The sequence below is a fragment of the Zonotrichia leucophrys genome, chromosome 18 (genome assembly GCF_028769735.1).
Source record: "Zonotrichia leucophrys gambelii isolate GWCS_2022_RI chromosome 18, RI_Zleu_2.0, whole genome shotgun sequence".
Lineage (NCBI taxonomy): Eukaryota > Metazoa > Chordata > Aves > Passeriformes > Passerellidae > Zonotrichia > Zonotrichia leucophrys.
Window position 1 is genome coordinate 3,251,218 of NC_088187.1, and position 18,422 is coordinate 3,269,639.

Sequence of the window (18,422 nt, forward strand, 5' to 3'; positions counted from 1 at the left end):
CCTCCCAGCGACAGCTGCCAAGAGACTTTGGGGCTTTTTGCTGTAATTTGAGAGTTGCTCCCCTCCAGTGCAGGAGCTCCAGGCAGGACCTACACTGACAGTGCTGCTGCTCATCTGACTTGTCTTTTGAGCTTTCCCAGTCCATTCCAGCAGCTGCAGCCTGCAGAGGGCACCAGTTACTGCCTCAGCACCAGCCCGGGCTGCAGCCGCACCCCTGAGCCCCAGCCCTGACACACGGAGCTGCAGCCTGCTCCAGGAGTCCAAGGACAAGGGAAGAAGGAAGGGCTGCCAGACACCACCCTGTGCACGTGTCAGCTGGAGAGAACTTGGCACTAGCAGGATGCTTGCCCTCGTGCTGGTAACTCAAGTGTCTGCTAAACTAATTTGGAAGTTCTCTTGTATTTTTAAATATGAGATTGAAATGCTGTATTGATGGATATGCAGGCATGCAACATAGAAGAAAAAATCCTGCTGGAAACAGAAGCATTGTGTCCCTTCACCTGGTATGCCTGTCACCCACAGCCTGCAGGGCCTGAGTGCTGGGATTAAAAAGGGGTTTCCAAGGGATCTCACCTGGACAGCTTATCCTGGCTGATTATTGAGGGAGGAGGGCTCACACTGTCAGTACCTCCAGGACAGAAGCTTTTAGTGATCCAAGTAACCTTTAGTTCTACCACCTGTACCTACAATGTAGCGATAGAAAAGGCAATTACACATTTCAGGGACTTTCCCAGACCCATATCTCAGATGTCAAAGTTTACACACAGGAAAGTGGCAAATCTGCTTTTATCATTTAATATGGGCAAGTGAAGTTTCATCCATCCAGGACAATCACAGTGCCCCCATAGCCTGACCCCTGACAACAAAGATTCTACAAATTTAACTTTAAGGAAAGACCAGTGGCTTGGGAAGGAAGCTATGGTACATGTAAATCAGCAGTCCAATGTCACAAAGAGATATGCTAATGGACTTGGAGCTGCTCCTTCTTTAAGCAAAGAATCAGCAATATTTCTCCTTTTTGGACAGTGTGCAACATTTAGTTTCAATAGAAGATGTTCTCCTACTGCCCTAATGATCAGCAGTACTGCCCTCTGAGTGTGCTGACACAGGATCACTTTACAGGGTGCCAGCAGGGACCCTTGCTAGGATGCTCCAAAGTCCTGCCAGTCCCCAGTGAGAAATTTGTCACCTCAGAACAGCACAGGCACAGCACATTTGCTCTTGGGAGGTTACCATGGCAAGCTGACTCTGCTCCAAAGAGCCAGCCAGGGACCATGCAGGCAGAAGGTGGCCATGTGTCAGGGTGTCAGTCCTTACCTCCTCCACCACCACTCTGAACTTGCTCTTTGTGCTCAGAACAGGCTTCACACCCGACAGCCACTGCACACTGGAGAACACTTTAGATGGCCCAATGAGGACTTGTCCAGGATAAAAGCCATATGAATCATCAAAGAAGAGACCCTGTGGGAGAAATAAAGGACTCTAAGATTTAATATCCCAGCATTTCCCTTCCACCTTTTGTGGTCAGTAAAATAAACTATAAAGGTAAAGTCTGCAAGATGCCCATCTCCTGTATCTCATCCTTTCCTGAAGGCAACCCAACAGTTCCTATAGCAACCTGCAGTGTCACACATCCCACCAGGACCAGGACTTGGTGCAGGAGAAGCAAAGGGACTTGCAATAAACTAAAGATGCACATTTCCACACAGAGGTTCTCAGTAACAAGGTAGCCAAGGTCAGCAGGGCAAGGACATCTCTTTTTCATGCTCTAATTCAAGCACCTATATATTTCAGAGGGAATGGATGTGTGCCTTCACTCCCCTGCTTGTCATATTTAGTGTGTAAGTATTATTCCTGTCTCAGGTGGATTAGTTAATATGACAGTTCTTTGAAAACAAAAACAGGACAGTAAACACAACAATTGCTTTCCTAGAGCTCCTTCCCACTGATACTGAGATTCAGAGTGTGGGGGCGGACAGAGCAGTTTAGGGTAGATAAAACACTGAGCACAAAACTGCATCAAGTCTTGTAATTTGTCAGAAGGGATAAGAGCAGTGTGACAAGATCTAAGTCAGGTACCCAACTAACACACAGCAGTTCTGAGCACAGGATCAAGAGTAGCACTGGAGACAGCTGATTCAGCCCAAACTGTGATTCCCCACAGGGCTGTGTACACTTTAAAGGCAGCCTGACTCAAAACAAGCCATCTCAAAATTAGGTAACCAGAAGCTAAATGTTGCTACAACATCCATTTAGTGAGCAGAAAACACACTGCAGAACCCAAAGTAGCAGAGGCTATTGGAGAATATCGAGTGACAGAGCACTCCTTTTCTGTACAGAACCAGAAAACCACAGCAGCACATCCTATTGAACTGCTATTCCATTTACTCTTCAACAAGCTGGCATCAAGTTTTAGCAGAAGTGCAGTTTTAGATCAAAGGGACCTTTGCTTTCAAGGCTGGGAAGGATAAGAGCTCAGTGCTTTGCTAGTTCCTAAGCATCACACGTCATCCTCTGTCATCTCCCAGCACTGCTGCCAGGAGTGCAGCAAGGCCCTTTGGAAGAACAAGCAGGCTGTCATCAGCCTTTGAAGGTGAGAGAGGTTAGATCCCATCACACAGCAAACTGTTTTACCCAAAAGCAAGCAAAACCTTCCCTGCCATGTGATTTGGAAAATGCCAGTGTGGTGGCAGGTCTCTGTTCAAAAAAACACCATGGACTGCAGTAACAAGAGATATTACATTACATGACCTGAAAACCTGCTTCTAGCAGAACACCTGTTAAACAAAACCCCTTTTTCCAGAAGAGGAACAGTTTTTAAAAGCAGTAAATGGCGTAAGAGCCTTTAGAAGCATGTGCAGACAGAAGGAGCAGTGAGTGAACTGCCTTGACACCAGCCATCTGACAGTGTGTTACACAAGTTGTTTACAAAGAAACCAGTTGGATGTATCAATTGTAATAGCTCCTGAAACCCTGCTCGTGACTAACATCACCTTTACACTGTTACTGGAAGTGATACATTCTTAGGATTAATAAATTCGGATGAATTTTGCCTTCTCCCTCCCTCCTGCACAAAAAGTTTCCAAGACAAAGTCAGGAGAGGCAGCAGCTCACCGAGTCACTGACGTGGGGACAAACATCATACAGCTTGGCTCCATCTTCTGTGCTCATGGAACACCTGGAAACAGACAGGAGACACAGGGTCACGCTTCCAAAGTCATCTAGCCCAAAAGCAAACAGCACCCAAGGAACAGCCTGAGCACTTCTGGCCATGCACCCAGCAGTGCATCACTGAGCTTTTATGGGCCAGAGAAAAACTGCTCATAGACAAGCTGTAAAAGCATTAAAGGTATCTAAAGGTCCCACTCAACATGTAAAAAAGCAAGCTAAGTAACAGGCTGGGTGCTGGACAAGATCTGTCTGCTGCAGAGGTCCCGTCTCTTACACCATGCTGGGACTTAAAGGCAATTTGGGCACATTTCTTTTAGTAATTGCTTCATTTCCAGAGTAAGTTCTGGTGGCATTTCAAATGATTCATTAGGAAGAGGCTTTGCAAGCAGCCCCTCACTTTACACAGCTGTGCAGGAGCTGGTACAAGATTCCAAGCAAAGTTTTAAATGGCACCAATAACTGCAGGCATTACAGACAGATGTGTGGCTATTTTTCACTCCTAGTTTAACACAGACCTAAGAACCTTCCAGCCTGGGTTAACCTCACAGTAACAGTCAAAACTCTCAGATGCATCCATCCACCAATTATCTGCTACAGCTCCCACATTACTCACTTCTCTTAGACTCAGAGCTGGCTGCAGGGCTGGAGATTTGATTGTTGTGTTTTAAACATCAATGTCAACACTCAGTTTACCAGACAGATGGGTTATTCCCCAGCTGCCAGGCCATTACGCCTCTTGGCCCTCCACTGGTTCCTTCCTTCCCTTGCATCAAGAGTTTGTTGGATAAGACAGGCCTCAATAACAGAGAATGTAGTGAATCCATAAGGTTAGCACACAAGTCACTGTCTCACATGCAAGAGGAACAGAATTCAGATCCTTCTGCTGGCTTTGCAGAAATTTCATCACATATTTCTTTCAATATCTCTGGGTAAATCTTTCTCTAGACTTTGGATTGTGTTTTCATTTATAAAAAAATCAGCGAAAAAAGAAAGCTGTTCTATATTGGGTTGCTTTTTCATCTTTGATAAAAACCACAAGCCTGCAAATTTCCATCATTTCACAGAGCCTTTTTTAAGGTAAGAATTCTCCCTGCAGCTCGGTGAAGTTATGCTCTCCTACTGAGAAATAGTCTGGAACAACCACCCATCTTAAACAGCTACTTTTGCAGAGGAGAAGCACAGTTTAAAGTGTGCTTTAGTTCTGGAGCACTGATCTGCTGGGATTGAAAACTATTGCCACCTTTCAGGCTACAGCTTTTCCAGAGGGTTGTCAATGAATCTCGATGTTTTCAGAGAAAGAAGTATTCTTTTGCTCTACATCTGAAGATCATGCAAGCAGATAACTTATCACTTTGTAAATGAAGCCCCAAATGTTTCTTGTTCTCATAAAACAGATCAGGATTGTGAAAACCAGGGAGGACAGTCTTCCAAAGGAAGGAGAGAAGTACCTGGCTCCATTGGAGAGCTTGAGGATGACCTGGTTCTTCAAGTCATAGACCTTGCCCAGCCAGCAGTCATAGGCTATGTAGTCACCATACATGAAAGGCTGTGATGAAAACAGGAAACAAAACTTTTTAAGTAATTGTTGCAGCTGGAGCCAATTTTTATCACTAAGACTAATTTTTCATCCCAGAGGAGCTCATATCCTACTGTCTTCCTGCAGGCTGTGACTTGGGATGAGTTATGACATTCCTGCTCTTCACTCCCAAATTATCTCAGAGGAAAAGCAATAATGAAATCCTACCCTACCTGGAATCTGGAAACCAACTATACACTCAGAGAAATATATGTTTGAGACTGTTCCAGCTCAACAGAAACATGCTTAACTCATCTCAGCATTTTTATAGCCTGTTTCAACAGCAGTGGTGTCACAGCTCAGCAGCTCTGGGCTGCCCTGGTCAGGCTGCCACACCAGCTTTCCACACTCAGTGCAGAAGTTCTCACATAATTTCATGTCAGTCTAGCTCTTCAAGAAAATTTGGTCTCAGCAATGTGATGAGAAACACAGAACAGATGGGGAGATGAGGAGATGCTGCATCATCTTCTGCTAGGGAGGTTTTTAAAATAAAACCAAACTGCAGATGCATCTTGCACAACATGGATGCTTTGCCTTCAAGAGAGACTTGAAGTGCAGCAGCATCCCTGCACACCAGCAGGCCCTGGCTGCCAGTGTGTTTTGGCTGTGTTCTCACCCAGATATGCTGCAGGTCTTTGCTGTTGACAGGGTAAAGGATGCAGTTGGTTCCCACCAGCTTCACAGCACACTCGATGTTGACGTCAATTACGGTTCCACACTGACTGTCCTGAAAACACAAAAGGAAAAAAAGGTTTGTTACCTAGGGAAGGTCCTACATACAAATGTAATTGTTTTGTGTACAAGTCAGAAATTCAGAGACAAACTTCAAGACTAAATTCCCTCTTACCCTTCAGGTCTTTGTTCTGCAGGGGAATTTCATACAATACTAAGAGAGCTCAGAAGGTGAGATCACTATTACAGACCTGTAGTGTTTTCTTCCCAGGTAGAACCTGAAATAGATGCTAAAGCAGAGACTCCTACATCAGGTCAATTAAGACCATACTGTATCAGGTGATTAGTGTTTACTTGTTTTAAAATCTGCCTGGCTCACAGCTCCACAGGACCATTGTGAGGTATTGCCTTGAGTCAGCAAAGGCAGGGGCAGATCAGCAACAAAACAGAAATTCTTTAAAGCTGTTGTGACTTTAACTCACAATTCTGAAGGACATTATAAATAGTCTTTATTTTGTGTCATACTGAAAAAAAAAAATCTGGCACCTGTGGTCAAACTTCAAGGTTTGCAGCCAGATAATTCACAGTTGGTCTAATTATAAGATGGTCTGTCATTATCTCCCTCACTTTTTAACGAAGTTTTAATCTTTTTTGTCCCCAAGAAAAGAAGGCATGCTGTCAGGAGCCTTCTGGGGGCAGCTTGGCAGGGAGCACACAGTGTGCACGTTGCTCACACATATGGTGAGGGCCTGCAAGGAAGGGCTGCTAACCCAAACAGTGTCAAAGGCAGCAGCTGCCCCGGCCTCCTGACAGCTGGGACAATCGATAGTTTTATTTATTAAAGACCACAAGTCCATTATCAAAGCTGACTGAGGGCCAGCATGACAAATGCCCTGGTATGAGCTGTCCTTATCTCAAACATCAAGGTCTCTGCTCCAGCAGGACTTGAGCACAACACTCAAAGGGCTCATACCCTGTGAGAAGTGGATTTGTTTGCTCAGTTCTGTTCTTTCAACCAAGGGAAATGTTTAGCCAAGGCTTTCACTCAGAGCCCTGGGCAGCCCCTGTGGGAGTTCAGGAGTTTGCTGGTGCTCAACTCATTCAGTTTCACCTTGAGGACTGGCAGTTGGAGCAAAGACAGTGCAGGTAATTCCTGGACAGACTGCTCAGCCCTTCTGGCTGGTTTGCTTTCCTTCCCACCTGCCTGCTGCTGGCTCTGTCCTCACCCAGCCCAGGGCCCTGCAGCCCTGAGGCTCCCAAGGCAATGGGATCAGAGAGGGGGGCCAGCCCCAGGCAGAGCTGTGCCAGCAGGGCTGGCAGAGCCCAAAGCAGCAGGGGCTCACTGCCTCCAGCTGCCCCACATATCACTGCCAGGCCTTTCCAGAAGGGCTGCAGAGCAAAGGGAGCCTTTCCCAGCTTCAGCTCCATCACCACAGACTGCAGCTAAGCCTGCTGCCTGCACAGGCTGCCAGCAAAGAGCCCAGCAGAGCTCTACCATCACTCTCACCTGAAAAGGGTTGGCCAGAATTACACTGGCTTCACAACAGTTACTGCCAGCACGATTTGAGCTGTGGGATGAGTGAGGCCTGCTCAGAAGTGGCACCTGCTCAACAAACCCACACCTTCTGCAGCCTGCAGCACAGCCACCTGCCCTGCTTTTCCTCCAGAGTCAGCTAAAACAAGTGTACCCACACCATCCTCTGGCTGTGCTTTGCAGTTCAGGCCCTGTGTTTTAGACTATTTGTTAGTCAGAACCAAAAACCCCTCCAGAAACAAATTCCTTGCCCTACACCGCACATTTCAAAATTAATTTTTTTCCTTTATCAGCAGCCAACACGACAGCAGCTCTGAGACATGATACAATCCAACACCTGTGATTTCTGTGGATCATATTGTCTCCTGGTCTAAAATCCCTTTAATGGATGATGAAAGTATAGCAAGCAATAAAACCAGGACTGGAGTGACTGATGTGCTCCAGCACCCTTCTGCCTGTTCTCTAAAAGAGTTTCCCCATGGAGAAGGCACCTGCACCACCCTAAAGGTGCCTCCCACCTAACACAGCTGGGTGCTACTAGTCATGGCCAAGAGCAACAGGTTTAGCTCAGCTTGCTTCTCCTTCCAGTTATAAAATGCTTGAGCAAGTACAGAGCCCTGTCTGTGGTTAAGAAAGCAAAGATCAATGTTGTGAGCAGCCCCAGGACCTACAGGGCTGTCAAATCACAGCTCTCCTCCCTCACCTGCCACTGAACCTTCCTTTATTATGAGTTCACTCATTTCTCTGTCACATGAAACATCAGCCTGTGGCAGAGGATGCAGATTTGCAGGCTGAGGGGTTCTGCTGAATCACTCTGAGTTTATAGCAGTGCTCAGCAGTGCAGTCCCAGAGAGAGACATTGCCAACTTGTCCCATCTTCCAGGGCAGGTCCTCAGCTGGGCACAGCTCAAGCACACCCATCCTTTCATTAGCTGATCCCATTAAAGGAGGGGCCAAATGAAACGAGCTGACATTTCACAGCTCTGTTACAAAAATCCATTTCCATCAATTCCAACAGCAGAACTGGAAAAGGGAGGTGACTGAACTGAGTGAGGAGAGCTGATGGGCTCAAGCCTCACTCACTCCACAACTGAGTGCACTCCCTTGTTCCTGCTTCTTCTGGTACCCTGACATCATGCACCACACTGGAGATACTGAATATTTAAGCAGTGGATTGATTCCTTCCCCATCAGAGACAAGGCTTTAAGGCAGACCAGCAAATTCCCATCCAAGAGCCCAGCAGCTCTGCAAACACAGCCATCAATCCCACATCTTCCACCTCCCATCCTTCTACTCCTTCCCTCAGAACTCTCTTTTCTAATAAGAGGATCTTTACACCACTCTTATTCCTTTGTTTAAAAGGAACAGCATAGCCCAGAATCCTTTGAAACAACAAAATCCAGGTGTCTGAAAGATTACAGATCTGCTTCTTACCTTTTCCCCAAATTAGCATATCACCTGGAAAAATTACCTCTGCCACTTCTGCTTCTCATCCAGCTGGATTAGACTTTCAGGCCCAACTGCATTGAGTGAAAATGATCTCATTTGATGCATTTCCCCCTGAAGCAGTCCTTTCCCACACTCAGTGCTCAATGAGAGGCACATGGACTTTGAGTCAGCTCTCCTCTCTTGAGGAACAGAGGATTTTGAGTCCTTTTTGCTCAAGGTTAAAAACAAGCCCTAAGAAAGTGTCTTGAATACAGAATAAGTTCCACATTCTCCACTTGCCAGGCCAACTGGCACAGGGCAACCATCCCACATCCTGAATTTGGCAGGCTGACACTTGCAGGTTTTCTATTTTAAAAGCTCCTGTAATTTTTGGAATATATCTGTTAGCAAGTGAAGGTTTTCTTTGGAATAAAGGGGCCTTATTGTTTAATTTACCCCCACTAACATTTAGAAACTTGTTAAGCTTTTCAACAAAGAGAAGAAATTGAGTTATAATCTCACCATCCCATCAATTAAAAAAATGAAATTACTGGGCACAAGGGTCAAGCAAATACCATTATTTAAACATGCAAACCAACAAAAATGAATGTGCAAGACAACTGCTGGGTACATATCTACCAAAGCATGTGCAGCAAGCCAGGGGAGCCAATTTCTGCTCAAATGAGAATGGAAATTGCAAACAAAAGCAGCACATCCATGTTTGCCAAGAGGAGAACAACCTGCTGTCCTGAAAGCTTAAAATGACTTTAAGAAGCATTGGATAACAAACAGCTGAGAGACAGGACTCAAAGCATCCCCCTGAGTGAGAAGAACATTCTGACAGCTCCAGCTGTGCCAGGTACAACACTGTTAACAGCCTATAATTCCAGTTTCTACCTGTTCATTGTTTTGGATGAGAACTCTTCCATAAAGCTGCAGTTTTAGAAAAAGATGTTGACATCAAATTTCCACTTCAAACAACTATTAAATTTCTTAAGCAAATACTTTGCTTCAGCAATTTTCAAATTATTATTCAAGCTTCTCATTCCTTTTTTTTTTTTCCTTTGTAATATTCTGTGGAAAAGGGGGTGGGTTTACTTTTACTAATTGACAAAAAAGGCTTTATTTAAAAATAACAAAAACCCAAACAAGGCAGACAGGGCAGAGAAGAGCCTTCTCTGTCCCTGTACAGGCTGCACACCATGTGGTGCAAGTGCAGCAGTTAGTGGCCAGCTGCTTCCCTCAGCACAGCCTTGGTAGCCACATTGCTGGAAGCGAGTCAAGAGAAGAAGAGGCAAACACATGGCAGGGCCATATGGCTCAGGGTTAGAGGTTAGCTCTGAGCCACAGCAAGAAATTGCCAACCTTGCTGAGCTCCTAAAGAGTGCAAATCCCATCTGATCATCAATACTCAACAATCTCCCCAGTATTCCCTAAACAAAACCCAAATCCACACATCTCTGATAGGCACAAGTGCCACACAACTAGAACAGAGGGGCTGGGGCGTAGAACAGCATGCAGAAAGAGCAAAGGGAACAATTATCAGCTCCTGTTGAAGAACCAGCTTGCTTTCTGTCAACCTAGCTGTGTTGGATGCTCCAACAGTGTTTGGTTTGCTGAATTTCTGGGAGAAGCTGGAAAAGATGCTGCTTACTGTAGACTGAGAGGTGTGTCTGAAAATATTCCCTCCAAATTCTCTATCAGAGAAAGCAGAGGCAAAGGCAAGCAGTGGAACTGGGACCTGCCCCCACTCCAATCTCCCTCTTACTGGGAGAGCAGGCCCACAGTGCCCACAACTCAGAATGGATGAATGTAAAACTTTAATAATGGCAGGGTAGACAGGCTTCTTGTCTCCTTCCCAGGAGTGCTTGTTCAGGAGACCTTTGCAGATATGCAACTGCAGAGAGGCAGCCTTAGCAGAATTCCATTCTCACTGCAGGCAGCTAAGTCCATCCAACACACTAAATATAGAACATGCTCAAAGTATTACTGTCCAGCTCCATTCAGGCAATTTGGCAAGTCCTAGAAATCCATGCAGCAGTATCACAATCAAAAAGGACAAAGGAAAAAAAAAGCACTTACACTGGAGCTCATGTGTCTGACCACATCTCGAGGGACCACTGAGCGATCTTCAAGTTTCAGCTAAGGAGAGAGAGAGAGAGATTGGCTTTAGTGCTGACCCCAGATGATATTCAGTCAGAAATAACATGACAAATACAAATGCACAGTATCCCAATCCTCCAGACTGAGCAGGATTGCAGTGGAGGATGCTGAGGCACTTCCACACACAGAGTTAATCCCCTTGGCACAGTTGCAAAATCCAGTTGACAGATCTGACATCAGCAACCAGGGGACCCATCCATGACTGTGCTCTAAGTCAGCAGACACATCAAAAAGGGTGCAGACATTGACTCATTCATCCCCTCAAGTCTCCCTCTCCTCTCCCTCTGCCTGCACCACGCATTATTTCCTACCCACATCCAGTTTATGCAGTAGAGAAGACAGAAGAGACACAAAGCAGCACATCATGCCACAGCTCTGTGTCTCATCCTGCACATTTTTCACCCAAGATACTCCCAAATATCTGTGGAAAGCCTGTTTGGCTTGGGACACAAAGCAAGGTCCTGTACAGTAAAAAGTCTTGGCTGGCAGGGGAGTAAGTGAAAAATCCACTGCAGCAAGCACTTGTCTTGAAAAAACAGGAAAAGAAATGGCTGTTTCTGCACTTAGAAGCTCTCAGGTACAAGCAGGTAACAAAACATCAATAAGACCAGGGATAAAAAAGCACTGCTTACTCCAGCTCCTGCTAAAGCACTTGCTGGCAAAGAGCTCATTCTGGTAACAAAGGATGTGGTTGGAACATCCTTATGTACCCAGAGCTGACACAGACCTGAGGGCACCAGGAGGGCTCTTGGAAAGGGAATGGATCCCTTGATGGATCTCCAGTGATCAACCAAGTGATGTCCTTCCAAAAGTGGCCCTTCATCCAGCTGTTTCAGTGACCTCAAGACTCCTTGCAGGCTATTCCATTAAGTGTTTTCAACAGCTTCAAACTACAAAATGCAGCTGCCACTGAACACACTGGAATGCTACATGAGGGCTGATGTCCTACTGAGGCCACAAGGCTGAACTCCAATTTCAGGCTTGCTCAGCCTCCCAGTAACTCAGCTAAAATCTCCCTCTGCTGAGCAGGGAGAAGCCTCATCTGCATTTCAGTGGTCCAGAAGTTATTTGCATTGGTACATCACTCATTCCACACCCTGTGCTCTCCACATGAATGCACCACCAGGGACAGAGCCTCTCTCCTGAGTCACTTTCAGAACCAGCCTTGCCACTGCTGCTGCATTCCTGGCTTTTCCTTGTTCATCCCAGCCTGAACTCCACTGCGCTCTGTCAGCATTTCATCCTAACCCACTCCCTGGCTTACAGCCTGCTTTGCTAAATTAGACAAATCTATAATCCAAGAACAGGAGCTGGAATTAAACCAAAGGACCTGAGTATTTATCATCTTCTTGACTGTGTGTTTCAGTAAGAGGGGAAGAGACCCAGCCAGGCAGGCTTTTAGACCCCACTTCTGGAGTCAGAACCACACTGGAGTGGCAAACCTGAAGCCCACAGCACATTTCCAGATTGTAGAAGTGTTTTCACTGCCTCCCACATCCCACTGTGGTATATAGATAGACATCAATTTTTATACAGCTTTCTAAAATTATTTATTAAAGTAAGTACTGTATAGGCAGCCTTTTAAAATCCAGAATTAGGCTGCAACATTTACATTCCAGTAAGTACTCAAGCATGAGCAGCAGTTTGGGTACTGTAACTGAAGTATGCTCACTGCACAGCTCCAAGTGCTTGATGATACTTTAATTTCAAAATGCATTAGGGCTTAAATTGATGCATTATGTTTCAACACATCACTCAGCCACACTGATGCAGCCTCTGAAGAACCCAGATCATGAAGATGATTTGATGTTACCCAGCAGCAGCAATATCTTTGGGTTACTCAATGCTGGTAAATCCCAGAAGCTGTCAATCAGCAGCATTCCCATTTTGTCATCATTCCTCAAGAATATAATCATACAAATTCTTCCCAAAGCAAAGCATGAAACTTCCTCTACAAGGGAACTATATTTAACCTATTTTCAGGTCTCTTGGCTTTTAAAGGCAGCACTATTTTCAGCTTCATGTGCCAGACCCACCTGTCTCAGTGGCAAGAAAAAGCAAGCCCAGGAGCAGGCAGAAAGCCAGCATCAACAATAAATACACATCACAGGTCTGTCATGTCACAAAAGACTCAAAACCCACAAGAAACCCAACCAGAGTGAGCTGGGATGGCTGCTGATGAACACAACAGTTCAGTGATTCCTCCTGTCCTCTGTCACACCCAGAGCAATGTGATCATCAACTGATGGACAGCACTGAGGGAATTCTGTTGCACAAGCACTTTTAAAATAGGTGCTCACAGCTGCTATATTTACCTCTATGAGAGTCAGTATTAACATGGCTGGGTTTCTGTTCTAGCCATGGGCCTCAGTAATAGCCCCAAGAATGAGAAACAGCAGTTTCCCAGAGATGCTCTGAGGAGTCCTGTGCTCCTGTATGCCAAGCTGAGCTCCCTCCTCAAGATGTGTTTTGTGTTGCTTTTTAAAAAATAAATTCACTACTACAAATGTTAAAGAAGGCAAATCAAAGACACCCATCACTACACACACATTTCACCCTGGGGAAGAGGGTGACACACCCAGCCTGGGGTCAGTAATGCTCCTTAGGGCCTTGACTGCACAAAGAAGTGGCAGAGCAGCTCTGGCCCCCATTTATTTCCTTTGCTATTCAGGTGCTCAGCACTGAATCAGTGCCTGAGCTCCACAGCAAATTTACTCATCAAAAAGCAGCAGCTGCAATCTGGAGAACACCTGATACTTTAGCAGGGCTGATGATGCTCTCAAACCACACACAGCAGGAGGAGTACACAAATTCTGATTTTCTGCATAAAGAACAAGCACCAACAGGACCACATCCCCCTTCTCAGCTGAGTCATCTCACCTCAAACAAAATAAGGGAGCCATCAGGGCTCACACCTGGAACTGGGCAGACTGGGAAAGGACAGACACTTCCACTGAGCATTAGCTCATTAAGCCTTGGGAGCTTTCTGCTTTCATCCACTTGCCTAATTTTTTATTACAAACTTGTCATTTGAAACAAAATCTTTGTGGTTTTGAGTTTTGTTTGTTTAAACTAACAGCAGAGGTTAAGAGAGATGTCTGTGACAGAAAACTGAATTCCCACTTTGGCAAACAATTTGGCAGTGAGGTGCAAACATCCCCAGGCAGGGGTGGGCTAAACTCCCACTGTAACTCTCTGGGTTTAATCTCTCAACTCCCTTCAACAAATGCAAGATCTGGTGCCAATTTTCCTCTCCAAGAGCTCCCTGCTGACAAGAGCTCAAACCCAGAACAATTTACTTTGATGATCTGGACTAGCCAAAAATGCCAAATATTGCGGCAGGTAAATAAGCAACAATCACTTCTGAAGTTCAGGGGTAAATACTGTGGGAGTTGCTGGGATTGGTATAGGGACAAGCAGCCCTGGGTGGTGTGAATTCAAACAAACTGAGTACTGGAGATCCTCAGTAGTGGCTTAAATCCCTGGTCTCTCTCTGCATAACTAAAGCAGAGCTTTAACTCAGTAATTAGCAATTTAGGTTTGTTTGTAACATCACTGGTACCTCACAGGTGTCACCATCCCTCAGAATGTTTTATCCAACACAGGAGAAAGGGCAACTCATTCACACCTACTGCCAGCACATCCCTTCCTTTGCTATTCCCACAGTTTCTTTTCTGCATGGGGCAGGTTCTCTCACTTTAGGAGAAACAGAAGGTGGTAATTCTGCCAGGTGGTAATTCAGTACAATGCCTGCCAAAGCCAGCCCCCCTGTTACAGCTCATGCTTGGCCAGTGCTGTCTCACATTCTGGAGCAGCTGAGGGAGCTCCTTTCCTCCTTTGGCCTTTACTTTGGCAAAACCCACAAATTTCCCAAGTCTTCTTCCTTCCATGCCCTGATGGGCTTCTCCACCCCCTCCAACCCCACCATCTGCAGCAGCAGCAGGACAATGCACAGATGTGCCTCAGATCTTTTCATAGGTATCCTGCCCTGAAGACTTCACATCACAAAGAAGTTCCAGCCTGAACAATAGCACACCTCTCATTTGGGTGAAAACCTGTAGGAACAGGTTTTGCACTTTTTGGTGGTAAACTGATGTCCCTCTGTATTTTTTGTTGTTGATGGTAGTGGTTGGTTTTCTGTTTTCTCTGCTGATTTCTTCTTCCTTTAACTTCAGGATCTTGAGTTATTGGGTGTGTTCTACCTGCAAAGGGCTAGAGGTAGCTTCATTTCTTCCATAAATCACCATTCAAAGTCATTTCAGAGAAAGAGCTGAGGGAATATTGGAGTTGGATAATTTCCTGACAGGGAACTAATTAGATGAGCAAAGCAGGCTCCTCCTTGTCTGCACCTCCCTGGTAGAAGCTGTAGCCAGGTGGGGTCAGGCTCTTCTCCCAAGTAACAAGACAAGAGGAAGCAGCCTCACCTTGTGCCAGAGAGCTTCAGATTGGATATGAGGAAAATTTCTTCATCAAAAGGGCTGTCAAGCACTGGCACAGGGAGGTGGCAGAGTCACCATCCCTGCAGGGATTTGGAAGATGTGCAGCTGTAACACCTGGGGATATCACTTACTGGTGGGTTTGGCAATGCTGAGTTCATGGCTGAACTCAAAAGTCTTTTCCAACCTGAAGAACTGCAGTGTCTGACCAATAAAGGATGACACTTGCTCAAGGGTGACTGTGATCCCACAGCCTCTGCCTCCAACACAATCACTGTGGTGACAACATCACTTTCTATTCCAGACACATCCTGAATTTCATCCTCCAAAACAAGAGCTTTGGAAATAAGCTCTGCAGATGGAGGAGAAAAAGCAGCACACACACATCTGCTTATAAAAATGAGAATACAAGGCAGCACCACAAAAAAAAAAGGAGGAAAGCACAATGCTGGATGTGAAACTCTGTATGTTAACCTGAACTGCTGCTGATGGTTGAGATGTTCATCCAGCTGACTCAGAAGTGAATTTTCTGTTATGAAAGCTGCTTCTGCCTCCTGACTTAAAGGTTTTAAACAAAGACTTGGATAGCAGTGGCCACCACAAGGACAGAGGCCAGGCTGTGACCTGCACAGACCTGTGACTTCTGCTCACTCTGGGCTCCTTGCACATCTCACAGGTCCCAACCCTCCCCTTGCACATCTTGTGGAACTGATCTCATTGCAAGCACTGCTCCCAGGCTCTGCACCTACAATTGTACACAAAAAAAAAAAAAAAAAAGAAGAAATTACTTGCAATTTTGTGAAGCCTATTTTGAATTGTCTCAATGGGATCAAGAAAGAAAGTGTGAGAGGAAAAAAATAATAATGTCCTTTTAGATGTATTATCATTTTCTGGCCTCCTTTCTAGTCAAGCCAAGGTTTTATCCACAGAAAACATGTCACACTTGAATTTTTGTGACAATGGACAAAAATTGTGATGGAGGAGACATGAACTGGAGAGTTCTCCTAGCAAGTCAATATCTGAAATGTTCTGGAGTTACAAATTAATCCACTCCCTGGGACATTCCTGCAGGGAAACCAGGACTGTCACTGTCCCACAATCACCACATTAGCATTCTGTTTTGGATGGACAGCACCTACTTGAGAGCTTGGAAGTTGCCATGGAAACTTGTAACATCAATGCTCAGAAGAAGAAGAAACCCCACAGGTTAAGAGCAAAGCACAGGGAAAGCAACCACTGCAGCAACAGGTAACAAGGCAAGACAGACCCCTCCAAACCTCAGCACCACACCCCATAACCAGGGAAAGCTAAACCCAAATGCCTGGTGCTGGGAAAAAGTAAAACTTTGCTTCACTGAGCTGACAGAGACTCCTTGGAGGTATTTTGAAAAACCTGCACAGCCTCTCAGCACCTGAAACAGGACATGAGGTACCACAGCTCCCATGCCTGGTTTCTAAACCCAAAAGCAAACAGATCCTTTCCTCCTCCAGTCCTGAAGCTGTGGCTTGGAAATCTCACCAGATGCACTGGGTTGTGACTGGGACCACTGCCAGGCTCTTACTGGAGGTTAAGAGGGAACTTCCTTACTACATAAAGCAGCTCCTGGCCAGCAGCAGCTCCAGAGCTGCCTTGGCACTGAAGGGCCCTGGGGTGGGTGCTCATGGAAATGGGCAGGAGGGAGCACAACTGGCAGCAGCCAACCCAACTCAGCAACCCCCAGCTCTTCTTTTTTAACTCCAAGGTCTGATTACACACCCAAACAGCTAAAACAGAAGTGTAGCAATCAACTCAACACAAGCTGTTTCTATTTTAAATCTAGATGAGGTGTCTAAAAAAGCAAGTCAGCTGTCCAAATATAGCATGGATACACCAAGTTAGACGACACAGGTTCAGAAATTCAATGACCCAGAAGATATGAAGCCAAGATATTTTAATATCTTTTCAGTATCAACACATTACCAACGGCATCACATACTACTGTTGGAAAAATATGTTTCATATCCAAAGTTCACCTCCAGTGAAAGATTTGTGTTACACTGATCAGATTGCATTGCACATGAGCAGTTGTGAAAAACAAGGAGAGAAGGAAAAGCAACAGCAGAGAATTCCCTGGAAGCTCAGAGCTGATTCACACTGTGACATTTAAAGTGCCACATGTTGTTTCACTTCTAACTGGAGTTTTCCAGCCACACTGGGTTTTATGGGAAAGAAAGATGGGCAAATGGGACAGAAGACAGACTACCAGAAACTTAAGACTCCTGAGAACTAAAATTCTACTACCCAGAACAGCTGAACAATGAGCTACACAATACAGAGGGTTTTAAAAACAACCCTTCAGGGATGCAGCTGCAAAAATATGAAAATAAATCTTTTGCACTGATTGGTACAAAAGTTCTGCCTGTGACACCTCCTGGCTACTCCTACATGGCAAGCACAAGTTGTCTGTGGCTCTTCCAGACAAAAAATTCAAACTCTCAGGAGGCTGTGGAGATTCCTGCATTACTTACAGAAGAACTAAACCCTCTGGGGCAAGGTCTAAACCTTCACCTGCACAAATATTAAATGTCAGAGTAGTATGTGGTTCATAGCACAGAACTGAGCTGGTCACTGCTCTGCCACCTAACTCACACCTTTAATTCATAGGATGGTTTGGGTTGGAAGAGACTTTAAAACCATCTCATTCCACCCCTGCCATGGGCAGGGACACCTCCCACTATCCCAGGCTGCTCCAAGCCCCATCCAACCTGGCCATAAACACTTCCAGGGATGGGGCAGCCACAGCTTCTCTGGACAACCTGTAGACACATGGAGATTTTCACCCATTTCACTTTAGCATCATTTTGCATTTTTATAATATCATGATATTGCTTGTCATCTGAAAAAGCACTCAAAGAACCACAAAAGGATAAAATATTTAAGTTACTTAGGAATTGCATCAGGAGATTGTTCAAACTGAACTAACTCTGAAGAGCCTAGAGTGACTGAGGAACACACAGTTCCTTTGGTTTGGTCAAAGCAAGGGAAGGACAGTGAGCAGGATCTTTGTTTCCTGTATTCTGAACAAGAGTCCAAAAGCTCATGAGGCTGCTTTGGGCAGTGCAAAACACCCCTCTGTGAAAGGTCAGGTTGATGATTAACTCCAGGTACACAAGGACAGCACAGGGGTAGGCAGGGGGGGTGCTCAAATGCTCTCCTGATCCGAAATAGATGTTTTAGAACATTTCACAGAGGCTAAGATGAAACCAAGACAGCTTTGCACCACAGCAGCTCTACCTGCAGGCAGTCCCCTGATCACAGATCACAATTCCTTTGTTCATGAATGTGCCAATCATCCAACATTCAGCACAAACAGATTCACCACTAAGCCAACCTCAAGTTACCTGCAAACTACTCTGGATTGATTGTACAGTTTGAACATTTTTTTTTTCAGGAAACAAGAAAA

General features: G+C 45.4%; 1 protein-coding gene across 1 annotated transcript in view; it reads right to left on the reverse strand.

Moving 5' to 3' along the window:
- The window catches only part of UBE2O (ubiquitin conjugating enzyme E2 O), a 61,062-nt gene that overhangs the window by 18,024 nt on the left and 24,616 nt on the right, over positions 1–18,422 (reverse strand). The window contains exons 2-7 of the mRNA XM_064728326.1: positions 10,464–10,523; positions 5,364–5,474; positions 4,620–4,717; positions 3,115–3,178; positions 1,318–1,461; positions 574–683 (exon numbers count right to left, since the gene is read on the reverse strand). Coding sequence (XP_064584396.1) covers positions 574–683; positions 1,318–1,461; positions 3,115–3,178; positions 4,620–4,717; positions 5,364–5,474; positions 10,464–10,523 — 587 coding nt within the window. The remainder of the gene's footprint in view (positions 1–573; positions 684–1,317; positions 1,462–3,114; positions 3,179–4,619; positions 4,718–5,363; positions 5,475–10,463; positions 10,524–18,422) is intronic.